Below are 27420 nucleotides of genomic sequence, written 5' to 3'. Positions count from 1 at the left end.
TCCTATATCGAGCACAACACGCATGCTCCAATTATAAGATACTAGTAAGCAGAGCATGCTGGGAGAAAGCTTGCGAGTGGGTTCCTGGCTGCTCCACTGTTAGTGAGCAGAATCGTCTGATGCTTATAGTCTCGCAGTGAGCATGTGCTGAGCACTAACACTTCTCATAAGCGCATGCCCATACGTAAGCGCTATAGGGGCTCCAGTCTGTGTGTATGACGAACACATATTGGGGTGGAGATAAGGCGTTCCTCTGTCATGCGTCCAGGTGTGATGCGTGTATCTGAGCCGGTTCTGGCGACTAGTGTCTCGCGATATGAGCACGTGCAGTAGAAAGCGAGTGCTGTAAATAACACGCTCTACCAGTTGCATTTGCTTGTCAGTCTGTAGGCTTGCTTCCTTTTGCAGTTCCCCTGTTTGTGGATGGACTGAATGCGGTCGACACAAATCCGGGGATAAACAGGCCAAATTCAGCCTGCGAATAAGAAACTGTCCGAGTAAGAAGTTAACTTCAGCGTCATATAAACACATTCAAGATCAACAGAGTACGATGTCACTATTGGATAGAGATGAGGTATGTTGTGTCACCTTCGGCACCAAGACAAGCGCTGAAAAATTGCCTTCGGGTTTCAGAGCACTTCAGCTAAATAACATAACAATTCGGCCTTACTCGTCGTTTTATGTTCTCGTGTCGAGTTGCTACTGGGCACGTTTTGTGTTCTTTGAGGCCCGCCGAGTCCTTCTAGTGCTGGTTGGGTGATTGCTGGTTCGGTCCCAAAGCCTGTTCGCAGTGACCCCTCCTTCCCTTTCCCCTTGCTTCACTTTTCCTCTGCTGTGGTCCCCAGGCGCTCTGGCGGAAATGAAAAGGAGGGTGTCAAGAGGAGGCGAGAGGGGGAGTTAGTAGGGTGTAGTGGGAGTAGGAGACTGAGAGTTGTGATGTCCTGTTGGCCCCTTCAGTTAGGTTTGTACCTTTCGCTGAGCTTAAGTGCGCTTTTCGATCAGTGTCAGGAATCCCATGTGCTCTTGTGGAGGGTTATGTGTTGTTAGTTTGTTGCAATGTGGTGAAGTGCGTATGGATTGCTGTGCAGAGAGGTGGTTGTTTGAGTTTCTGTATTTTGAGTTTGTGGAAAGTTGACATTTTTTAAGGTGTGGTGATAATGGTTTTCAAGTATTTTTGATTACTTACCACTATGTCTTCGCGATTCTGCACCCAACATATACGGCTATCCTGTGTGTTTGGTACTCCGACTTGACCATCTAGTTGGCAGGCATGCTGCGTAGTCAGAGCTCTCTTTGTGTGGCACTAGTGGCTTGTGTATTTAGCTCATTTCCGCTACTTCCCCTGCTCTGCGGCAGGTGTAGTTTTGGTCACAGGACATGTTCCTTATTCTCCATCTTGTTGGTTGTGCCCACCTATCCAAGTACCCTTTAGGAGTGGTGGCGTGTAGGCCCGGGTGGGCGGTGTGTTTCCACCCAGATTTTTTTTTTTTTTTTTTTTATTTATTTTTTTTTAATGGAAGGGAAGCTTAGGGATTATGGTTTCCTACCGGGGTATTCCCGGTTTCGTATTGGTCCTTTCATTCTAGTTTATTGTTCCTGAATCTGGACCAAAGAGGTTTTGAGTAGTTTTCTGAACTCCAAACGACCTCTTGTGTTGCGTATGTTTTTTGGTAGGTTCTTTCAGGTCGAGGTTGCCAAGTGAGTGAAAGATGATCCTTAAGTTTTCTTTTTGTTGCAAGTTTTTGGAACTAGCCGAATGTCGTTGCTTGATCTGAGTGATCTTGTCGGGTGGTAGATGGTTATTGTTTTCTTTAAGAACTCTGCTCCCTGGCCGTGTACTGCTGTTTGCCTAAGCACATAATTTTGAACTTTATTCTCTCTTTTATTCGCAGCCAGTGTAGCATTTTCAGCGCTGGTGTAATGTGTTCTCTTCGTGGTAGTCTAAGCAGGAGTCTTGCCGTGGTGTTCTGGATGCGCTGAACTTTTTTGAACAATCGTTCTGGCATTCCTAGGTATAGGCCGTTGGCATAGTCTACTCTGGACATGATGAGTGCTATGATGGTGAGTGTTTTGTAGGTGAAAGAGAGGAATGGTAGGATCATTTTTACTGCGTGCAATAGGAGGAAACACTTCTTGATTATGGCGTTTACTTGTGGTTCCAGTGTTAGTTCGTGGTCCATCAAGACTCCCAGGTTTTTACTATCGTTGATGGAGTCGGTGCTGTACCCAGTTACGTTGGCCATGGGATGTAGTGGTTGTTTTCCTTGCTTTTAGCTGTGATCATTATTTCAGTTTTGCCTGGGTTGAGTTTGAGGCTGTTTGTGTTCATCCAGCTGTAGAGCTCTTGCAGGAAGTTGTTCAGTGTTTTGTTTTCTTCCTGTGTATCTTGTATTTTGTAGACGATTTGAGTGTCATCTGCGTAGTTGTAGTAGCATGTGAGGCTGTGTTTTTTGATGAATTTTATTAGTTGTATCTGGTATATATTGAAGAGCAATGGGGAGAAGGCTTATCCTTGTGTTACTCCACAGTTGGATTCTCTTGTATTTGATTTGATCCATACGGTTTCTGTCCTGTTTGTTAGGAAGGATTTAATCCGTAGTAGGGCTCTGTCTATTTCTTCTAGTCTCCCGATGAGGATTTCATGGTTGACAGTGTCAAATGCTGCAGAGAGGTCCAGAAGGATTAGAGCTGTGCTTTTGTCCAAGTCTGCATTCGTTTTTAGATCATCCCAGATTGAGAGCAATGCCGTTTCCGTTCCCCTCATCGGTCTGAAGCCTGCTTGTGCCTGGTCCAACACTTGGTGCTCCTCTATGAATTCTTGTGTTATTCTGTAGACATATGTTTCTAGAAGTTTAGCTCGGTAGGGGATGTTGGAAATGGGTCTGTAGTTCGAGAGGTCTTTGACGTTTCCTGCTGTGTCCTTGAGGTGTGGCTTGATGTATGCTGCTTTGAATGATTGCGGTACTTTCCCAGTTGAAAGTGATTGGTTGAACAGGTTTCTGTAATATTCTGTGGGTGTTCCTTGTGTGAGTATTGATTTGTTTATGTCTGGGGGCATGGATGCATGGGGGAGCCTGCTTTGTTGCTATTACTTACCAGCTTGATGAATGTCTCAGCTGATAATTGAGGGAAGCTTAGGAGTTTGTTCTGGTGATCCACTGATGGCTGGTAGGTCGCATCTTGCAGTTGATTGGTCTGCTTTGTATGATTTGTTGGATTGTGGTGATTTTGTCTTTGAAGTGGTCTGCAAGGTCGTTGCATAGCTTGGAGTGAAGATATTCTGGAGCGTTGTTGCAACCAGGAGGGTTTCTTATTTCGTTTATGATTTTAAACAATTCCTTATGGGTGTTGATGGCTTTGGTGATTCTGTTGTAGTATTTCTTTTTGGCCTTATATATTTCCTTCTTGTATGAGTGGATTTGTCGCTGGAGTTGTAGTTTCACCTGATCATTTATTTTCCCTTCATTCTAAATCAAGTTTCCTGTTTTGCCTTTTCATGGCGCAGAGTAGCAGGGTAAACCATTTAGCTGTTGCTCTTTTGCATGATGGTGTGAAAGATTTTTCCTTTGAGATCCTGTTGATAGTTCCAGCAATCCATTAATGCAGTATTTCTGTTTTTTTAATTCGATGTCCGGGGTCGTTGTCAGTGGTTTATTTATAATTGCTTTGCTAGGTTGCTAGCTCTGATGGCTCTCCAGTTTGTTTTCATGATAGTTGGGAGTTTGTCTGTTTTTTTGCTGTTGTCATGGGGAGTGTGATCACAAATCCAATGACGAGGTGGTCGCTCCAGAGGATCTGTAGTGGTGCTGTTGTGGCAAAGATTGCATTCAGCGTATGTCCTGCAGTGTGGGTTGCTCGTTCGACTAGCTGATGTAGTTTCATTATCTTCAGTTGTTTGGCTAGTGATTTCTGTGATTTAGCGGATTCTTTGTCAAACCAGATGTTAAAGTCACTGAGGATTACCAGGTGTTCCTGCTCGATAGCTAGGTTGGTGATGGCTTCAGAGAATACGTTCGTGAAGCTTGCATCGTATGTTGGTGATCTGAATACCAGGATGAATTTGAGGTTTGTTTTGGGGTTTGCTGTTAGGTGAAGGATCATGGATTCACAGTTGTTGATGTTTAGTGGTTCATCCCTTTTAATTTTGAGGTGTTCCTTGTAAGCTATCGCCAGTCCTCCTCTTTGGTTTTTCCTGTTTAGTTGTGAACACTTGAAGTTGGCAGGGATGCAGTTATGTAAGGTGGTTTTGTAGTTGTCATCTAGCCATGTTTCGGTTATGAATAGGATGTCGATACCACCTTCGCACAGGAGGTCGAACAACTCTGTGGCATATTTGGACCTTTATCTGGCATTGATGAGGTTGCAGTGGATCTTTTTGGTGCGGTTTGGATTGTTTTTTTAATCCTTGCTTTGTCTTGTGTTTATTCTGTTAGGCTTCTTCTTTGTTTGTGAGACAATTTGGTTGGTGCTCCATGTATTCTGCTTCCTTGCAGAAGCGATCTGTTAGGTTGATTGTCGGGTTGATGATAAATTCTTCTGCTTCTTCGTCCTCTAGGTTTTGCTGTGGCTGCTTGCGGTGCCCTTGTGTTTTTTTGATGTAAGGGGTGAGGGTGTTGGTTTCATTCCTTCCTCTTCTTGGGTCATCCCTTCTTTTCCTGTGGGGTTCAGTTCACTTCTTGTCGTCCCTGGACGTATTAGCGCTGTAGAGTTGTTGAGGTGGTTGCGAAATACAGTGTTGGATATAGGGATTTATCTCTTGTTGTGATATTTGTTTTGTTAGCTGCTGTGTTTTTTGGCATGTGTTAAGTATTTGTGGCGGTTCCTTCTGGAGTCAGGTGCGTATCCTGTTGGTTTGTTCTATTTTCAGTTTCTCTTTGGCAGCGTATCTTCAGCATCTTTGGTGGTGCGATAGCTCGGATTTTAGTTACAGGGGCTGTAGCACAACCACCTGTAGGTTTTGGTGCGGTTTGAATGATTGTTGAGTTTTATCCTCTTCTGTTGTGTTGATGGGGTGTACTCTGTTGGCTTGTGTCTTTGTAGATTTGTTTGTGATCCGGTGGTGAAGAGGCTCTTGAGGGTTGCTCTTGTAGAGTGGCTGGAATGCCTGCGTAAGGCTGTTATGGATGTTGTGGGGTTTCCTGGTTTGTTTTTTCCAGGGTGTGGGATGTATAGCTCAGTTTTCAACAGTGTTTTGCTGGATAGTGATTTATTGTTGTTCCGAACTTCTCTCTTCAGATGGCCGTGTGTCTAAGCAGGGCAAGGTCCGGTTTACGAAGGGTTTTCAATTAGGGGGTGCGCGCCGTTGGGCTAACTAGCTCTTGAATTAGACTGCAAGTTCGCGTTTGACTGGGGCAAAGATACAGCTCTAAGCAATTGCCTTTATGTGGCTAGGTTCCCTGAAGTTGGTGAGGTTCTGTGGTTAGGCAGATGGCATGCAATGGAGAAACACACCTGGATTTGAGGTTCCTGTCTAATGGGACGGTTGCTAGGTCAATACAAAGGCAGAAGACTGAGGTAAACCTACCTTGGTATTCGGGAGGATAGTTCAGGGGCAACATGCTCGCCTTGGAAGCAAGACGACACTGAGCAACACAGGTTCTATCCCCGGGTCCGCGCTTAGAAATCTCTGGGTATTAAGCGTGTTATAAATTACTTATCATATCATATTCCTGTCTAGTGGTTGAAGGCCTAGGTTTCACGATAAATAGGCAGATGGGGAGAGCATGCCTAGATTTGAGAATCCTATATAGTGGGAGAGAGACCCGGGTTTCACAATACGATTAGCGGTACGGGAGAAACACACCTACATTTTGAGAATCCTGTATAGTGGGAAAGAGGCCTAGGTTTCACAATACAATAGGCAGAAATGGAAGAACACACCTAGATTTGAGAATCCTGTATAGTGGGAAAGAGGCTTAGGGTTCACAGTACCATAGGCAGATATGGGAGAACACACGTAGATCTGAGAATCCTTAATGGTGGGAGAGAGGCCTAGGTTTCACAATACAATGGGCAGATATAGGAGAACACACCTAGATTTGCGAATCCTATATAGTTTTGAGAGGCCTAGGTTTCACAATACAATAGGTAGATATTGGAGAACACACCTAGATTTGAGAATCCTGTATAATGGGAGAGAGGCCTAGGTTTCACAATATAATAGGGAGATATAGGAGGGCACACCTAGATTTGAAAATCCTGTATATTGGGAAAGAGGCCTAGGGTTCACAGTACCGTAGGCAGATATGGGAGAACACACCTACAATTGAGAATCCTGTATGGTGGGAGAGAGACCTAGGTTTCACAATACAATGGTCAGATATGGGAGAACACACCTAGATTTGAGAATCCTGTATGGTGGGAGAGAGACCTAGGTTTCACAATACAATGGTCAGATATGGGAGAACACACCTAGATTTGAGAATCCTGTATGGTGGGAGAGAGACCTAAGTTTCACAATACAATATGCAGATATGGGAGAACACACCTAGATTTGAGAATCCTATGTAGTGGGAGAGAGGCCTAGGTTTCATAATACAATAGGTAGATATGGGAGAACACACCTAGATTTGAGAATCCTGTATAGTGGGAGAGAGGCCTAGGTTTCACAATACAATAGGCAGAAATGGAAGAACACACCTAGATTTGAGAATCCTGTATAGTGGGAAAGAGGCTTAGGGTTCACAGTACCATAGGCAGATATGGGAGAACACACGTAGATCTGAGAATCCTTAATGGTGGGAGAGAGGCCTAGGTTTCACAATACAATGGGCAGATATAGGAGAACACACCTAGATTTGCGAATCCTATATAGTTTTGAGAGGCCTAGGTTTCACAATACAATAGGTAGATATTGGAGAACACACCTAGATTTGAGAATCCTGTATAATGGGAGAGAGGCCTAGGTTTCACAATATAATAGGGAGATATAGGAGGGCACACCTAGATTTGAAAATCCTGTATATTGGGAAAGAGGCCTAGGGTTCACAGTACCGTAGGCAGATATGGGAGAACACACCTACAATTGAGAATCCTGTATGGTGGGAGAGAGACCTAGGTTTCACAATACAATGGTCAGATATGGGAGAACACACCTAGATTTGAGAATCCTGTATGGTGGGAGAGAGACCTAGGTTTCACAATACAATGGTCAGATATGGGAGAACACACCTAGATTTGAGAATCCTGTATGGTGGGAGAGAGACCTAAGTTTCACAATACAATATGCAGATATGGGAGAACACACCTAGATTTGAGAATCCTATGTAGTGGGAGAGAGGCCTAGGTTTCATAATACAATAGGTAGATATGGGAGAACACACCTAGATTTGAGAATCCTGTATAGTGGGAGAGAGGCCTAGGTTTCACAATTTAATAGAGAGATATAGGAGAGCACACCTAGATTTGAAAATCCTGTATAGTGTGAAAGAGGCCTAGGGTTCACAGTACCATAGGCAGATATGGGAGAACACACCTACATTTGAGAATCCTGTATGGTGGGAGAGAGACCTAGGTTTCGCAATACAATGGTCAGATATGGGAGAACACACCTAGATTTGAGAATCCTATGTAGTGAGAGAGAGGCCTAGGTTTCATAATACAATAGGGAGATATGGGAGAATACACCTAGACTTGAGAATCCTGTATAGTGGGCGAGAGGCCTAGGTTTCACACTACAATAGGCCGATATGGGAGAAAGCACCTAGATTCGAGAATGCTGTATTGTGGGAGAGAGACCTGGGTTTCACAATACAATAGGTTTTTAAATAGTTTGTGTTCACAGTGGATTTTCTAGTGACTTTGATTGATGCGAGTGGTTGGTGTACTTCTTTCCGATGGTAGTGTTGTATGGTGCAGTGAATGCTAAAGTGGTTATTAGTACCAGTGAGATTGTGAGAAAGTGCCTATCTTATCCGTTAGTGCTGGTTGACGGCCGTCTGTTCCTCGTTTGGCACATCTGGGTACTGCAGCCGGTTGCTAATGTTTAATGGGTGGAATTATGCCTTTGCAACCACCTTGCTGATTGCCGTTGCAGCAGGGAAGTGTTAGCTGTTGTTAGATGGAATGGTTGCAGTTTGCCACTGCACCCGGGGACTCGGTTAGAGCACTGCTGGTCCTTTTCCTTGAGCTCACTGCAGAGAATAAGCTAGGTGATGGGGCATAGTGGGTCTGTTTGGTTATATGTGTCACGGAGGGAAAGAGGTTGGTTAAATGAGCCAAATTACTCATGATTTGGCCATGACCATCTAACAACCCGCAACACCAGTCTTGCTTTTTTTGTTTATTAAATGTTAGGTAATTATTGAGGGAAAACTTCTCCCTTCTCTTGGATTGCAAGGATCTTTTCTCTTTTTTTTGTTGCCACAGCATTATCCCTGATCTCTCTGTGTAAGGGATACTTTACTGTTTGTAAGATACAAAACGACCTTGTTAGAAATATGGCGGTAACAGTAAACATTTATTTTAAACACCGCTTTAAAAAAAATGACAATTATCAGTCGCTTTACATGGGATTTTTACTGCCTGGGGTACATAGAAAGTACTAAAGTACCACTTGATTTTACAGTTACCTCACAGGGATCGAAACCAGGATTTGGTGACAAAGAGCAAAAAGCATCTCCTGGGCATCAGGCATAAACAGTTGGGCAGGAGCTACCTCTGGGGTACCAGGAGTTAGTAGGTAGTGAGAAGCAAATCTGACTTTGCGCAAGATGTAAACTCTAACTTTTTGTCCATTTTATATTATCTGATATGCTCAAAATGTTCCTTAGGTGTGTTCTTTATTCTCCTTCATATTTCATTCCCAAGCATACACAGTTAATATCTCATAGTTAGGATTACATGGCACCACTTGCCAAATTAGTCAAAAGTAGCTGTTGGTTTCAAGGTTCCATGTACTAATATCCCTGGAAAAATATCGCCATACAAGAAAATCGCCCTATATTTTTGCGGATATATCAAGTCATGGAACCTGCGGGGGACACCCACGCAACCCCCAAAATTTTTTTAATGGAGCGGGGGACTCCTCTGCATCCCCCTGGTCCCAATAACCCCACATATTATCCCCACTAATAATATTGCCTATGGCCTTACCCCACGACTATATATACAGTGATATTATTGGTGGGGATAATATTACCTGAAACTGGTTTCAAGATAGCCAGGCTCACCTGGGCTATAACTAGGAGCTAAATAGATCCACGTTCTGGCAATTTCGAAGCCCTGTGCTCATATTGAGGCCCACAGTGGATCAACAGGGGTTTTGCTTCCTGTCTCTCTTCTGATATAACGAGGCATGCTTCTGTGTGTGAGTTTCAGTCACTCTTTGAGCAGCCAAAACTGCTTGCAATTTGTCTCTGTGGCTTTAGCAGCGGGAATCATGCCCTTGATCAATCTGTTCATCCTTCCCGTCTGCCCATTTCCCGGGGCTTTGTAGAGTGCACAATGTGACTTTTTTACAGAGATCCCCTGCATCTTGGCAGACAGAAATTAGACGCCATTGTACATTAGCGTTTATTCAAAGTATCTCCTTCAATGTGGAACAACTGTTTGAAGAATTTGAGTGTGGCCTTTGTGGTTATTTCTTTGGAAAATGTCAGTTGTGCCCATTTTGATATATAGTCCATAAGGACGATGACAGTGCACTCTGGCCTGGGCAGATTGTTCCAAAGAAATCCACTCCTGATTTCTTCCACACCTCGCCTTCCCACTTTGGGGTCATTTTTTAGGGGAGGGGGGGCAGTAAATAAAGACATAGAACCAAGGCCTAATGCTTTTATGCCTTAATTTGCCTTTCTAGCCAATTGCTTTCTAGGCAGAGTAAGGGCATGAAGTGCAGTAACAGCTCTGCCCCACTTTCCTCCATTATCTTGACAGTGCACTTCGTTTTACGCCTTCATAACCGTTTGCACCTGTATGTGATTTTCATGTAGGTGCCATATGGATTTCTATAAAAAGTGCCTCCGCTTGGCACCTTCTAAAAGCAGGCAAATTCCATAGGGATCTATTTGTAAATGCTGTCTGCGAAAGCGTGATTTAAAAGTGACATTTCAATTTTTAACAAAATGGAGAATAAAAAGGAAAAGTAAATACTATTTTGCCTGGGTTAACTATTACATGCAGGGAACCCTACAGCATGTAAGTGCTAATGTTGGTGGTCCCGTGCAGGCGATTTACACTTGGTATAAAATTACCCTGTCTGTGTTTTGGAGTAGGACTTGATGTTGATCTGACACTGGACTCCTACCAGCCCATCTGCCTTGCAAAGCCAGAAATTAATTAGGACAGATGCACAGAGAGGTCCTGTTGCATGCAAGAAAACACTGCCAGCCCTAATGCACTGGACTGTGCAGCGACTCTTCCTTTATTGAGATAATGACATACAGGAAGAGGTTCGAACAGCTTCCTCTTGTGCTTTAGACAATTTTTGTTTTGCATTAGCTTTAGAATTATTAGATTAGGTACCTTTACTGTTGTATTAGAATAGGATGGTACTTCTTTACGACTATGTATATGACGTTTCCAAGGTGTTTGCACACGGTTAGTTACAACTGACTGTTAATACATTATGTGTATGGGGTTACACATTGAGACACAGTCTCTTCCTCACTGGCTATAGAATTATTTTTAATTTTGTATTTCTGGTTTCACACTTTCTTTTGATGTGGCTTTTGAGTTATTGGGGGAAGTTGTTGTTTTTTAGGCATTGTCTTTCAAGTTGTAGAACATACTGTTGATAGTTTATTAGGAATGCTGAATAGTTTACCAGTTTACCTTTTTTATGGTACTTGATCATTACGATTGATTTTTTGTTTCTAAATGGAGGGTATCATGAATTTATATATACACTCGCACTTAAGAATGGCGAGGTCGGAATTGTACCAAAAGTTGCACTTGGATGAGGGCTTCAAATAGATCCTCATGACAGGGGCAAGGACATCAAGAGTGTTGGAGATGGAGAGATGAAGGTTGGCAAGGGCTCTGTCAGAGTGTGAGTCAGCCAAAGGTGTAGGAGGAGGAAAGCAGCAAAAGCCTCCACTGACACATGCTTCATGGGCCGGATGACCGAGAAGGTGGGTGGCAGCGCTGGGGTCGGCTTAACCTGAGGCGCAGAGAGCGACAGGTGAGAGGCGAGAAGAAAGGGTTCAGTCCAAGAGAGAAGAGTGATGAGAGGGTCGGAGAAGAGGAGGTCTGACGAGATCAAAACATCCAAGGTGTGCCCTGCAGAGTGGGTCGGGCCAGAGAGTAGCGGCAAAAGCCTCCACTTATTGAAGATCTGTTATCCCTTTACTTGCCCAACATGTTTCGTTGTTATTTAGTCTGACTCACGACCTCGGCGGTAACGCCGGCGGTATTAGCGCGAGGGCTATTAGCGCGACCGCCATAGCCCCCGGCGCTAATAGCGCGGGATCACGAGTTGGTTGGACTTGGAAGTCCCCATTCCCCATTGGGCTCAATGGGGAAATTTCACGCTCATACCGCCGGCGGATTTCCCGCCGGCGGTATGAGCGGGAATTCTCGTCGGATTTCACACCAGCTCAGAGCTGGGATGAAATCCGCCGAGGCTCTGATTCGGCGGACCCTTAAATCCGGCAGTAATAGCGCTACCGCCGGATTTAAGGGTTACCGCCGAGGTCGTGATGAGGCCCAATCAATAGAACTTCTTCAGGGGCTGATTGACCTTCATAAAACATGGGTGATATCTGTGTTGCCCTATTCCATACGGCAAACCCTTCTTCTGCTATGCTGCAATCTTCACACCCTCTTTAACAGCCAAGGGTGGTGTGATCGTGGGGGGCGTGGCTTAAGAGCCATGCAGTAGGACGCATTTCCCGTGAAGCTTGAGCTGATCCGACATAATCCTCAGAGAGAATGATGGCTGTAAGCACCATCTGCACATGTTAGGGAGAATTCTCTGTTTAGGCTGAATTTCCTAACCTAGTGAGTCCCCCAGCAGCTTTGCTGGATTTTTGGGGTTTATTTTTTTCTCCTGCCAAGAGTGAGACTCTTTTACCCTCACTCTTGGGCATGATTTGAGTGTGTTTCTTTGAATCTAGATGTGTTTAATGGGCTATGGGGTCTTTTACTCCATAGGGCTTCATGTGTTTTTGTGATGTGTGTTACACAGCACCCTCAGTGCAGTGACACAGGGGTGTCATAGTGACCCCCCAGTATAGACTCCATACCCTGGGACTGACTACTGTCTCCCAGGGCATGTAAAGTCACCATTGACTTTACTAGTCTTAAATTCTGAACAGAACCAGTACAAACCATCATATTGTGGACGTACTGGCTGGGGCAATTCAATTGCCCCAGGGTCTGTTAGTCGAGGGGGCACGTCTCCGTCCCCCCTGATCGAGTTTTGGCTGGTGGCAGTGGATACTACTTTTTATATTCAACCGCAAATATTTTCCTATGGGATTTCCCATTGTTTTAGGCTACTATCTTTAATTATTTACGGTAGCCTCGAACATACCGCCGGTTATTTAATTAATATTAATTCTCCCGTTGGTATTTTTTGCCAAAACTTGATTCTAAAATGGCGTTTGTGTTCTCTTTTGTGACTCCAACCCAAGTCGAGCCCTTTGTTCCACTTTTTGGCGGGCTTCTCCACAGAAGCCCTCCAAAGTGGTGCCACTCTGTCTGGGGTGCTTAGAAGGGGTGGAGGGGAATTTAGACACCCTGGACTGAGTTGCCTAGGCAACTGAAGTCGCAGTCCATCCTGATTGGACCACTTAGCATGTTTGAGTGACAGCTAGGCTGAGTGAATGGGGGTTTTCTGCATAAAAGCAGGGCTTTGGGGACTGGAACTTCAGAAGTCGCCACAGGACCCAAGAATCCGATGAGGGAGAAGCTGAGCCGACCTGCCACGACACCACCACCGGTGGAGCCCTGCTGGACTGCCTCACCACTTTTCCCGACGACAGAGGAGATCTCCCGCCGGAGAGTCTTCTTCCTTTGACTGGTGGGGATAACCAGTTTCACCGTCTTTTCGCTTTCCCAATGTACCTCGTGGCCGCCTTGCCCGTGCCAAGCACCCCGGCAACAGGGATACCACGTTTTACCACGACCGCGAAACACAGGTACCACCTTTAACCGGAAAACTCCGCGGCTGGTTTCTGCCCTGGTAGTGCAACAACCTTCATCTTTCCTCCAAGTCGAGATCTTCTCTTCCCCTGGACGACGACGCAACTTGCACCCACTACAAGGAACAACTGCCACCGCTGGAGGATCCTTCCCACTTAAGGTACCGTGTCCCGCCTGGCTTCCCTTGCTACCGACTGTACGGGGTAGATTTAGCCCCCGGCTTCCGAACCTGGGTTAGCCTGGGACACCCTGGCTAAACTTTCCTAAGCCTCTCTAAACTCTTTTTGAACCCTCTGCAAGACTTTCTAAGCCTAGTGTAACTGTGTGATCTTGGGCGCATTTGTGCTCTGCTCTCTCTAAGAGGGGGCCCAGCCTTTGGACTTTGGCTCACCAGTGACTTTTGTGCTTCTGCCCTGCTAATAGTGTTCCTGAATCTTAGAGTGGTGTACCTTTCCATATTCTGCCTTTCCCCCCCTCCTTTCTCACAAACTTATCAGAGTGCAATCTAGTTAAGCGTTCACCTCTGTATGAAAATAAGTGGTGTTTTACTGTGACTTAGCTGATAAGGAAAAAGGGGTTATATATTATAATAGTAACTGTGTTTAGAATATTTTACAATAAGAGTGCTGGAGTGTTTTCAACAGTGTTGCTTTAAATAAATAATTATATACTTTGATACCCAAGCTCTGGTCAGTGTTTGCTTGTATTGTTGTATCTGAGTGCCTATTATGTATACTTTGCATACTGCCTAACTCTTCTTGAGGGAAGTCCGACTGCTCAGCCACAGCTACCAGGTAAATCTGGGTGGTGCAGACTGCTACCAAGTGGGTTTACTGCCAACACCTGTAGTCTTAAATCTTTTGCAGTGTTCCCTAAGGGAACTGCATAGGTTTCTGCCTAACAACTAAGCGGACCAAACAGTCTGCAAAAGGTCGGTGACGGACAACAGGAGACAGAGAAGTTGCGGCCCGCCATGAAAGCAAAGAGCCAAGATGGTGCTACCTTCACAACAAAGGATTCTATTGAAGATTGATGCTGTAGCGTGGAGAGCAGTGGAAAAGCATCATACTGACATGCCGGTATTGGCATGAGACCCAACCTTAGCTACGATCGGTGTGCAGAGAGAGTCCCCAGTTCGTGGGTGTAGCCCGGGAGGAGCAGCTTCGTGTGGGCGAGGCGCCGTGTTAGGACCTGTCCTGTCGGAGAGGCTGCGGAAACGGCGGACCTGACATTCTGTAGCTGGGACAGAGCGGGTCGCTGGCGGCAAGTGAACAGACAAGGCAGTAGAAATGCTGTGTTGGTGGAGGGCACGTTGCGATGCCCAGTAACCGAACTGGACCAGCTCACATCGATGCAACCCCAGTGATTCCAAATAAGAGCAAGCAAATGGAGCGGAGCCCAGTCCAGTAGCGACCAATGTGGGAACCGCCTACAACCTTTGTGAGGTCCCCACCGCGATCCTAAATGGCGTTGGGAGCGTGGAGACATACACTGTACCTGAATTGCCGGTGTGGTTTCCACTGTGGTCCGCTCCTACATGCGAGGCAGCAAGCTGTAGTGATAGCTTCCACTGCAGCCGGCAGTTCCCAGTGTGGTCTGTTTCCACACGTAGAAAGCCACCCAAATGCAGGACAGCAATACGCAGTGGCGGTTCCCATCAAGGTCCGCCAAGTGAGGTGAAACTGACGAGGATTCAGCAGACCACATTGAGGGCGAAGTAAGAACAAACCAGAGCGGGCCCACTGCGGTCCGCCCTAAGAAGAACAGTACGCCGCACAATGCAACGTCAGAGTTACAGCCCATGCGGTCTGGAAAGGTACCGCCTTTTTAATGTAATAGGCGCAAGCCCTGGCTTGGACAACAGTCTGCATTTCTGTCTCCAGCCCGTAATATATTACCACAATGAGTACTGCCCTTCCGCGGCGAGTAGGGTGGCGTTGCCCTTGAACGTAGACTGCAGCTACATGAGGTGGGAGTGAGAGCTAGCCCAGAGGGTGAAGAGGGGTCGCTAAAACAAGGACAGCATAAGTTGGCTGCAAGTCATGAAGGCCCACCCATTGCACAGGCCAGCAGGCATCAAGCACAACATAGGGTACAATTGAAGAAGAGATGCAAGGTGCACCCAGAATAATAAGATGAGAGTCACGACCTTAGGTCCAGTCCTTGCACCAGAACAATAAATGGTGCACCAGCGCTAAACAGCTGTGCAACACCGCCGGAAGGTCTAAATAACCCAAATAAAGCCGAGTGACACGAGACTCAGCGCGGCTAACAGGAACGACACAAGAGATAGTAGGGAAACGCTTTGTATAGGCCAACGTTATACGCAGATGAAGCAAGTTGGGAGTCACCTAACATAACGTTGCACTATGCACACGGCACATGGAGGAGGGGACTCTGCAAGTTGACTCTGTTGCAATTGAACACTAACTGGCAAGTGGCCGCTGACCCTACTGTGAACTAGCGCCCTGATTGTCAACTTTCTGCACCTAATATGGATTATTAGGCAACAATAAAGATCCCTGGGCAGCCATAAGCCCTGCAGGTGGCAAAGTGAGAATCATAACTGCAGCACGATTGCTGCCAGAGCAAGTAAGGTTGCAAAGGTTGACCGCCACCCTGAGATCGGAGTTAAAAGGACACGCAGCAAAAGGGAGCGCAACCAAAGAACAAAGTTGTCATTGAGCCGCCTGTGCACTGCAGTAACCTGTACAGAGAGTCAGAAAAGCAAGGCCAAGCAGCCGACGATGGATACTTTCACCAAGCCTGTCTCGACAGCCGAAACTGCTAGCACAAGGTCGCCTCATGCAGAGTCAGCACCCGCAAGGGGAGGCTATAGCATCCTTAAAGGAGTCTTTCGAAGCTAAAATTGATGCTATCATTATAGACGTTAACTTGCTGAGGCAAGACGTGAGGGCACTGGCCGAATGCACAGGTATACTGGAAAAGACAGTTGCAGAAAATACGAACCGGGCCGAGGGCGCCGAAGGCAACGCCCGGCGCAACAAAGTGCAAATCATTGGGCTCTCAGAAGGTGAAGAAGGTGGAATACATAGAGTCCATGCTACAGAAAGAAATTTGCCCTGGCACCCTCACACAAGGATTCACAGTGGAAAGAGCACACCGATCGTTGGCGAGAAAACCACCACCGGGAGCTCCACCGAGGCCAATAATAGCCCAGATACTGAACTATCTTGATAGAGAGTAGATCCTGGAGTACTTCCGCAAAGTGGGTACGATGCAACGAGCGTCAGCCACGATAATAGCTTATCCAGACTACACCCTCCAAGTGCAGAAGCTATATAGGGGCTAAAAAGAGATTGCAGGTGGCAAACCTAAAATACATGTTGTTATATCTGGCCAAATTGAAGGTGCTCCGTAAAGGGTATGCCATTTTCTTCGAGAACCCAGAAGAAGCGCACAAATGGATGGACACACAGAACTTGCCGACCGGAACGGAGGCGAGCCCGAGTTGTGATGAGTAGATGGCGCTATGAACTAGCACATTGTAAGAGCAAGAGTCTGCAACATGCAATGACAATAATGGTAATCTTTTCAAAAAGGAAGCTACTGAGGATGTGATATTTAATGCAGGAGCCCACAATGTGGTGCTTATTTAAGCGTTCACCCCACAGAAGCACCTACCCCCAAGACAGAGTTATTTATCAGGATACTAGAGGTTATGGATCCACCTAATGCCCCCACACACAAGGACATTTCCCTGAAGCAACGGCGAGAAGTGGGGATGCCTGAGCACAATGTATTGAGCTGGGCAACATTTGGGAGGGGGAGGGATAGGGGAGTTGGGGTAGTTAATGGGGTGTTAGCCTACGTATCCACGCCGTATATATTACATTTGGACTTGAACGCTGAGCCGTCGAAATGAATCAGAAATATCAAATGTGATGGGGGAACTTAAGCGTTATATCCTGGAATGTCAGAGTCCTTAACAGGTATATTAAATGGAATAGAATTATGACGTACTTAAGACGTCAGAAAATGTATATTGCACTACTACAGGAGACTCATCTCACGAAAGAAAGACAGGCTGCATTGGCTAAAAAGTGGAGAGGTAGCACGCTGGGCTCGCCATACTCTGCTTATGCCAGGGGAGTGTTAATATGGGTAGCACCGTCGGTTCCTACGAAGGTGCTTAAGACCGTCCAAAATTCAGAGGGCAGAATGTTTGGGTTGCGAGGTCGGGTGGATCATAGACACTTTTGCATTATTAATACATATGCACCAAACCAGGAAACGGCAGCTTACTTCCGCACGTTGTACCCATTAATAAGTCCGCACATAGATGGCACACTAATCTGGGGGGGGCAGAGATTTCAAATGTACGCTGAAGCCTATACTGGATAGGTCAGATCAGAAATATACACACCCGGCCCCGTCGGCCAGATTCCTATGTGCATTGTTGCAATCATTTCAGCATGTGGATATCTGGCAGACTCTGCACCCGCAGACTTGAGGCTATTCACATTACGCAGCCACCAGGACTTGTATACTAGGCTAGACTATATTTTCCCGGGCGAAGATATCATGCGAGAATTCACGGGGTGGAATATAAGGCACGAGTGCTGTCAGATCATATCCTTCTATTAGTTACTTGGCGGGTCGCCCCCTCTCCCCCCCTACTCCCCACGGGCATGTATTCCAAAATGGAGACTTCGTAGTGAATCCCTTCAAGATGAGGCGTTCCAGGAACATTTGAAAGCAGGAGTACTTCATGCATAAAACAGGAAGTGTTAAGTCAGCAGGCACGCTATGGGAGGCCTTCAAGGTGGTGATTAGAGGGATAGCAATTGCTAATCTGAACGGGTTCAGGCAACAATAGAAAATGATTTACGCAAGGCCGAAACTAAACTAGAAGCCATGCACGGTCAAAGCGACCACCCTAGCGGGTGCGCCCGGGAGATGGCGCCCTACAGCAGGAGTGTTTAGTCCACTGGGATAGGCTTGGGAAACTGAGTTATAGGAAATATATGGAACGTCAACACGCTGAGGGGGATAAACCAGGGCGCTTGTTAGCTTGGTTGTACAAAAGTGATACGGAGCAGAGAGTGATTCGAGCAACTGAGACAAGAGGCGGGGAGCTTTGCAAATTACAACAGAACATAAATAATTGTTTCTGTGAATGCTCTAAGTCATTGTACGAAGAGAGGTCAGATGTCCGAGAGTCGGAGATAGAGGAGGCCTTACAGCAGATTGATCTTACAAAATTAGACTCTAAAGACGCAGACATGTTAGAAACCCCCATAATGAAAGAAGAGTTGAAACATACCATAAGAGGGTTGCCGACGGTGAAGAGTGAAGATACTCAGCTTAGACTGAAATTGCGGAAATACTGGGAACTGAAAGGGGAAGTCACGTTGGGAGATATACTGAGAGAAGAGACCAAAGACCTTTAGAGAGACGCGTCGGAATCATGAATTGATGGGGGTCAATATATAACTCACGCCTCACTTCTACATGGGCTAAAGTTGAAATGGCCGGCAGCGGGGGGAGCTCTGGTCGAAGACCATACACTAGAAACACTATATGATATTCCTAAAGGGGGACACGCAGTATCAAGATTATATGAGACTTTGATGATAAAGCCTGATGGCCATTTGACAATGATTAAATAACGTTGGGAAGCAGACCTGGGGGAGCAGTTGTCAGATGGGGCTTGGAGTAAGATTATGGGGCATCACAAGAGTGTCCAGGAACGCAAAATTACAGTTGATCCATTTACAGAGCATATTTGACGCCAGCAAGAATTGCTAAATTTAGCACAACAACGACATAAACTTGTCCAAAATGTGACTTGGTCAATGCAGACCTGAAACATATGTTTTGGGGAAGGCACGTACGGGCCCAGTGACAAACTCCTGGCTAAGAGACCTTCAGAAATGCACACAGGCAGAAACGGTGGTATGGCAAGGGGCATCCTGAAAAGGCCAGGAAGAACAAAACATTAATCTGATGGCTTGGAAACACATGATACAGGAACTAGCATCCTCTGCACAGGACGAAACATAGACATAAACACATGCACCATCACAAATAACAACATGAAAGCTGGATGGAGGGTTCAAGCAGTTTAGCTCGGATTATGGAAGGATATAACTGGTGGAATAGGCTGGGGCAGAGGGGGAGTTAGGAATGTAGAATAGCTGAATAATGTGATGCGTCATCAGATAATGGTATTGAGTTGTATGTTATGGTGTGTTAAAATTAATAAAACCTGTTTTAAAAAAAAAGGGTGGTGTGATCCAGTTCTCTACCTATACATCATATGCGTATTCTCAGTAATACCATTTGAATATTCACAGTAACAATTTAAAACCAGCCTTTCATATTCGAGCTTGATTTCTTTTAGGCCATTATGATTAGGCCATGCATTGCCGGATGGGGGAAATTGTGTGCCAACCTCCACCGGCTACTTTAGAATGTCAAGATCTGATGTAGGGTAAAGTCTATCACCCATGTTTATGAAGGTCAATCAGCCCCTGAAGAAGTTCTACTGATTGATTCAGACTAAATAAGAACGAAGCATGTTGGGCAAGTAAAGGGATAACCAATCTTCAATAAGATCTACAGATTAATTGAAAGATTTGCCCACTTAGGGTGTTATAATGACACTGTGTATAGTTTAGCACATTTTTTGCACTTTAGTACTTTATAGTCTGGTTTTACCATTGTACGTTTTTTAAATTTAGGATTGTATTTTGCATTGTTTTATGTTTGTAATTGAACCTTCTGCTTGAGATGAATTCTCTGGGTGTGTATTGATCGAGCAAGTGTTTATTAAATATTCCTAGTCAATCGGTCTGTTTTTGAGTAGTCTACACTCTACCTACGTCAGCAGTCCAAGTTTTTTTATATACATATAGAGGCTATTAGTCTGTAGACATAATGCACATTAGGTGGAGTAGTGGTTTACTTTATTACAGTTAAGAATTATCTCTGGCACCTTTTTACACTTTGTTTTTACTCATCTACTTTAGAGTCAGTAAATTGTATCCATAGAATGTTTAAAAAGTCATACTATTAGAAGTGTAGTGTTTTATCTGAATTGTTTCTCTGTCAAACCTTAAATGACATTCCCTGAAGATTTGATGAACATAAAACCCGTTGGACCTACTTGGCACATTTTGTGTTCTTAGTCAGTTACATTAAATACATCAGAGTGATGTTTACTGGATTACTTACATTTTGACTGCTTGGTGTGTAATTTTAGGATTTGAATTTACTCAACGTTTTATTAATGTAAGGAATTATTTACACATATTTTCCATTTATTGGAAACATGTGGCAAGTGTGCAACACATGTCTACACCAGTCCGTCACTGCAGCCAGCCCCCTTATGCTGTTATAGTTCTAACTCCATAATAAATGTTTGAGTAGTATCGAATCCAGGTCAGAAACCTGGGAATTGCTCAATTTCAGTGCAGCAATCTAACTTACTAGTTGGCAATAAACGTCAACATATTATTAATGTCCAAGACCCAAAAGTGAGGAGTTTTATTCTGTGACATGGGAATCCACTTTCTACAATGTCAATTCAGGGTGCTTCATATAACATCCCTAAGGCAGAACGCCTATGTAGACAAATTGGGCGTGTATCTCTGCTTTATACAAAGTGATCAGTTTTGGAGTAGAATCTATCGATCCAGGAATCCTGTCATAAATTTTACATTATATGTGGAAAGACATATTTTAAATAAACCTTTACTTTTCCCCTTGGAAGGGCGTACAGGACCTGATTTGTTTTCTTTTGATTGATTTTAAATAACTGATATTGCCCCTTCTATGATTCATTTTCTATTGTGAAATGAGCTATTGATTTTTTTTTTACTATTTCACTGTATTTACCTCTGTTTTTAGTGTTAAAGGTTTATTTAACCAAAATAACACTATAATAAAAATTCAACAATTCATAGCAAATGGAACATGTATAGAATTATAATCAAAATTCTGGAAAATAATTGCTTGCACCATTATCACGTTAATGTGAGACTGATGCCAAGGGTGACATGTTCAAGATGCAAACTACTAGCCAGACCTAACCAGTCACTCTCCCACTCAGTACTATACATGCACACAACACACCTGTTCTTACTCACCAGGAGTCCATTCTCAGTGGGCGTCATCTAGTGCTGATTTAGAGGCCTGCTGATACAATTTCTGTTGGAAACATGATAACAGTTGAAGTTGATTAAATGGAATCATAATCACATACTCAAAAGGGCACATTATTCGTTTTTATTTAGTCCATACGGTGAGTGCAATATTTCTTCTCCTTTAAAATAAACACATAACAGAGAGTGGACCTCATTTCCAATGGGGCATAACGTTAATGGAAGGTGCAAACCCTACTCTAAGGATTTTACACCTTCCACTAACATTACCCTCATTATGCAATCATGAAACCTTTTATAGTGAGAGCCACTTGCCATGCTTACACAGGTGTACGTCGCCTTTTGCCATGCACTTTTTCACTCTGCCTTCCAACTGATGGGGAGCTGCCTAAGTGTATGTCAACACGTAACGGCTCTCTGCCGCCAAATTACATTATTCAGGAACATGAGCTCCAGGGTGTATGAATAAGTTATTTATCTTCACCTGCTTAGGGGCAGCAACCAAGATAAGTCTGGAACATCTACCCGTCAACACATTTGCTTTCCACAAATTCCATCTCTTGCCCATCTTCGCAATAGTGTCGGCTTGTGCCTAATAGCTAGATTGAAACAAAGTTAAATGGAAAGAAGATTTGATTGACAAAGTTTCAGTTGCTTTTTGTAGCCTGCATATATGTAAGAAACATATTTCAAAACACAATTTCCAACTTCCACAGTAGAACATACTAAACTGAACATATAGAACACTGCTCCCGTTACATACATTTAACAATCTAGCTGACAGAAGTTTTAAATGTAAACAAGAAACAAGTTCTAAACATGGTTAGGGAATGCCAACAGTACGAAAGTGCTAGATTAAGGTGGTCGATAGAAATGCTGGCTGTAGGGATACAGGAACCAAACCTGTGTCTTTTTCATATGATACCAGGCTAAATCTGTGTTTTTCTCATTTGCTGAATGCAGGGTAGCAATGAAATGGAAAGCAAATCGAGAAACAATATTATACATAACTGGATTAAAGGTATGACCAGTGCCTAAACTAAAAAGAATGAATGGTATACTATGATTAATGCTTAGAGTGCATTATGGATTTATATGTACATTCTAGAAAAGCTTGTTATTTTGACAATTAGGACATGTGTGTCTGAATCCTAAATCTGGGAGGATGGATCGATTTAGAGGGTTCTTTTCCCTGCCACCCTAAAACAAGGACGTTTTTGTTTTTTTAGATCTTGGCACTCGATTCCCTCAAGACTCCAACAGCAGATGAACTACTATATTATGGCTTGTTGAAAAAACAGAATTTGGTCTGTTTGTGAAAGTTAGTAGAAAAACTGAAAACCTCTAGTAAAATATAATGAGAATGCATGGACAGAAACATGCACTTTCATACTTTTTATTTTTTAACAACTATGTATATTTGGTTGAACACATAGATCAGCATTACAGCAATAAAATGTGCACGTTAAAAACGAAACAAAATTATTCGCAAAGTACATGGCATTGTGTCACCCTCCTTGCCTCCCTCATTCCCTCTCAACAGTCCAACCACCAATTGGCTCAAGGACCCTGCAGGAATAGTCTTGAAAGGTTGGGTTTGTATGTTAATGCAGGGAACTCTTGGTCATATTCCAGAAAGGGGGTCCAAATATCTGTAAATTGGTGTAAGAGTCCTTCTTTGGCTGCAGTGACTTTCTCAGCCACCAGGATATCCCATACCTTGAGCCACCAAAGAGTTAACAGACCTTCAGGGGACTTCCAACTGCTGGCTATCGTAATCCGTGCAGCCAGCAAGCGCTGTGTTATTAATTTAGCGCCCCCCCCAGATTTAGGGTAAACTTCTTTTACTGGGGCGCCCAAGAGAAGGACCTCCGGATTCGTTTGGGAGTCTATTGTGTGTAATGGCTTCCATTATGGAGACAATTTTATCCCAAAAAGAGTTGATAAGCGGACAGTCCCACCACATGTGAAAATATGACCCTTGTGTTCCACATTTCCGCCAATATGATGGCTCCAACATTGCTAGAAAATTGTGTATCTGTACTGGGGAGTAATACCAGCCGAATAAGAGTTTCAGGTCACATTCATTATTGGTTACACATCTGGAGGAAGAGTGGTTTTTAGTCCATATGTCCAGCTAGGATTGGTCCTCCAGTGGTTGACCCAGATTAGCTTCCCAGTGGCACATGTAAATAGGACGATCCACCAGCATGTCATTTCGTAGAAGTTTATATATCCTAGAAACACTTCCAGCATGAGTGCCCTCCTGAACAGTAAGCTCAATAGAGCTCAGATTACGTGTGGCCCTTTGTCTAACCAACGGCTATGTTATACAGTGGCGTAATTGTACGCTGTCAGGTCATTTGGTCGACAGAAAATTGGCCGACAGACAAATGGTCGACACAATTTGGTCGAAAGACAAATGGTCGAATTTTTTATTTTATTTATATATATATATTTTTCAGGTTTTCGACCAAATGACCGGTAACCTAATTGTACATATGAAAATCTGTCTGATTCAGAAAGCTCAAATACTATTTTACACTTTTCAAAAGTGCGTGGTTGGTTGTCTTCAAACAGCTGAGATCAAGTTTGTAGGCCCCCTTGCCTCCAATTTTTAAAAGCCTGTGGATGCATGCCAGGGGAAAAGGCTGGATTATAAAAGATTGTGGAGAAAGGGTCTGTGTCTCTTGCAATCTTTTTTGCCGTAATGCCCAATCCCAGGTCCTCAATGTAGCCCCAGCGGAGATAAGCAAATCATGCTACTGTTTCCGTTCCGTGCAGGGGGCGAAAGGCAAGAAACAAAGAGGGAGTGGGAGTCTAGCCTGTTCAATGTCAACCCACTTGGGTGGGGTGTTGGGAGACATCCATGTCAAAAGATGTGAGATCTGCGGTGCTGCATAGTACTTGTGGAGGCCTGTAACCTCAAGCCACCCTAATCGGGCACCCTTCATCATCACCCTCTTGGGAACTTTAGCCTTCCTACCCCACCAGATAAACCATAACATTTTGCATTGAAGGAGATCAAGGAATTTCTGCGGGATTTCCACTGGTAAAAATGTACAAAGACGGAGAAATATGGGGAGCAGGTTCATTTTGACAGCAGTGGTCCATCCCATCAAAGTCACCCATCTCTCCAGGTCTGTCTCCAATACTTTAAAAAGAGGTGAAAATTGGCCCTAAATAGTTCTAGTGGAGAAGCAATAATGTGGACCCCCAAATATTCTGTTAATTTGATCCCATCTGAATGGGCAGGAGGATTGCAGAGAAAAAACTTCATCGGCAGACAGTCTGAGCCCCAATGCTACCGACTTGCCATAGTTTATTCAAAACCAGCCGCCTCTCCAAAGGATTTTCATTCCTGAAGGGCATAAGGAAGGGAAGATTGGATGTTGGTCAGTGTGTTTAAAACATCATCGGCATAAGGAGATACTTTGTCTTGAGAGTCCTGTATTTTGACTCCTTCAATAGAGGGATTATTTCGTATCGGTTGAGCGAGGGGCTCCATAATCAGGGCAAATAATAAAGGGGAAAGAAGGCAACCCTGACGTGTCCCACGTGTGAGGGGGATAGGAGGTGTATGTTCCCGATTTACCCGCAATGAGGTGTTAGGCGAAACATAGTTGGCCAGAATAATCTTTCTGAAGAAAGGGCCAAATTGAAAAGCCTCCAAGGTTTGTTTCATGAAGGACCAGTCTACCTTGTCAAATGCTTTAGTGGCATCCAGCGCCAACAGTGCTAGTTTCCGGTGTTCAGATGTTACAGTTTATATCAGAGTCAGGCCCCACCGAATGTTGTCCCCTGTTTTCCTCCCAAGAACAAATCCAGTTTGGTCTGAATCTATTAGTACAGGGAGTATTGGAGCTAGACGATTGGCCAAGAGTTTAGAGAAGATGTTCGCATCAATGTTTAAAAGGGAGTTATGCCTGTAAGAGGCATACTCCTTAGGGTCTTCATTGGGTTTTAGCAGCTGTATAGTTGTGGAGGACTGCATGGAGGGAGTTGAAGATCCCATCTCCCTGAAGGAGTTAAAAAGTGCTGTCAGCTGGGCCAAAAGTTGGGCTTTAATGACTTTATAAAATGTTTTTGAGAATCTGTCCGGGCCTGGGGCTCTAGTTTCCAGAAATCTAATAACTGCATCTATATCCTCCATCTGAACTGGGAAGTTTAAGGCTGTGCTTTCTTCTGAAGAAAGATGTGGTAAGGCGGCTTCCCTGATGCCGACATAGTTTCAATGAAGTGGGTGTCTGCTAATTGCATTTTTGCCTGTTCCCCATACTGTATTGCCCCCTGTTGGTCACGCAAATCAATAATCATGGTACGCCTTTTACTTTGATTATGATTTTATTAGTTTTGGCCAGTTTCCTTGCCAGGAAGTGGTTGGCCTTATTACTCTTAGCATAGTATCCTTGCTTAGTTACCAAAAGAGAATGCACCGTTTCTTCCGCTTAAAGGGCCTCTAACTTGTTCCTGGCAATTTGTAGACATCGATGGAGTTTCGGAGACCACCCTTTTTTAAAATATTGCCCCTCAATCTCTAATATTTCCTGCTCCAGCTGGGAACAGGCCTGTCGTTTACATTTATAGTACGCTGCTGTGTGGGCTATTAGATCCCCCCCTTAATCACTGCCTTCATGGCATCTCACGTGGTTGCTGTCGACGTGAGTTCTGCAGGGTTCTCTTGGAAATAATTCTGTATGGCTTTAGCATTTGCGTCTCTAATGGCTATATCGTTTAAAACTGGGTCATATAAACACCACTGGGGCTTAGAAGCTGGGTTAGGGTCACAAACCCTGACAGTTAAAAGGACCAGAGTGTGATCAGATAATACACTAGGGCCGATGGACACCCCATCAATAAATGACATAAACTGGGGGTGTTAGGCAGAAACCTGTGCAGTTCCCTTGGGGACCACTGCAAAAGATTTAGGACTACAGGTGTTGGCAGTAAACCCACTTGGTAGCAGTCTGTACCACCCAGATTTACCTGGTAGCTGTGGCTGAGCAGTCAGACTTCCCTCAAGAAGAGTTAGGCAGTATGCAAAGTATACACAATAGGCACTCAGATACAATAGCACAAGCAAACACTGACCAGACCTTTGGTATCAAGGTATATAATTATTTATTTAAAGACACACCTATTGAAACACTCCAGCACTATTATTGTAAATCACTCTAAACACAATTACTATTATTATATATACACTCCTTATTCCTTATCAGACAAGTCTTAGTTAACACCACTTATTTCCAGACAGAGGTGAGCGCTTAACTATAGATGGCACTCCAATAAATTAACGAAAAAGGCAGAATGTAGGAAAATACACCACACTAATACTTAGGAACTCTTAAGCAAGGAAGGAAAGTCAAAAGTTACTTGTGAGCCAAAGTCCATCAGTCGGGCCCACTCTTGGAGAGAGCAGGGCACAAATGCACCCAAGATCACACAATGACAACAGGCTTAAAAAGTCTTGCAGGGAGTTCAGAAAGGTTTTAGTTAGGTTTCAGAAAAGTTTAGCCAGGGTGTCCCAGGCTAACCCAGGGTCGAAAGCCGGGGGCTAAATCCACCCCGTACAGTCGGTTGCAAAGGAAACCAGGCGGGACACGGTATCTTATGTGGAAAGAATCCTCCAGCGGGGGCAGTTGTTCCGGCAGCGGTTGCAAGTCGCAGCGTCGTCCAGAGGAAGAGAGGATCTCGATGTGGAGGAAAGATGAAGGTCGTTGCACTGCCAGGGAAGAAACCAGCCGCGGAGTTTTCCGGTTAAAGGTACTACCCTTTTGATTCGCGGTAGTGGTAAAACGTGGTATCCCGGTTGCCGGGTGCTTGGCACAGGCAAGGCTGCCACGAGATGCTCCAGGAAGCGAAAAAGGAAGCAGACTGGTTATCCCCACCAGTTGAAGGAAGAAGACTTTGCAGGCTGGAGATCTCCTCTGTCGTTGGGAGAAGTGGTGAGACGGTTCAGCAGGGCTCCACTGATGGTGTCGTCCTAGCAGGTCGGCTCAGCTTCTCCCTCGTCGGATTCTTAGGTCCTGTGATGACTTCTAAAGTTCCAGTTCCCAAAGCCCTGCTTTTATGCAGAAAACCCCCATTCACTCAGCCTAGCTGTCACTCAAAAATGCTAAGTGGTGAGCCGGCCAGCTCACCACTTGGGCCAATCAGGGCGGAGTGCGACTTGAGTTGCCTAGGCAACTCAGTCCAGGGTGCC

The 27420-nt window shown here is 44.6% G+C and overlaps 1 protein-coding gene across 2 annotated transcripts in view; it reads left to right on the top strand.

Annotated features, from left to right (window-relative positions):
• The first annotated feature begins 299 nt into the window (after window positions 1-299).
• The window catches only part of LOC138448858 (zinc finger protein interacting with ribonucleoprotein K-like), a 360764-nt gene continuing 333643 nt past the window's right edge, over window positions 300-27420 (top strand). The window contains exon 1 of one of the 2 annotated variants that reach the window (XM_069604726.1): window positions 300-574. In XM_069604726.1, coding sequence (XP_069460827.1) covers window positions 551-574 — 24 coding nt within the window. In that variant the 5' untranslated portion in view covers window positions 300-550. Of the gene's footprint in view, window positions 575-22182; window positions 22237-27420 lie in introns of those variants that run through there. The other variant, XM_069604725.1, reaches the window with a different exon arrangement.

This window comes from Ambystoma mexicanum, chromosome 1p (assembly GCF_040938575.1).
Source record: "Ambystoma mexicanum isolate Mex_15411 chromosome 1p, UKY_AmexF1_1, whole genome shotgun sequence".
Taxonomy (NCBI): Eukaryota; Metazoa; Chordata; class Amphibia; order Caudata; family Ambystomatidae; genus Ambystoma; species Ambystoma mexicanum.
Note: the sequence above shows the minus strand (reverse complement) of the source record. Positions and strands in the feature narration are given on the sequence as shown.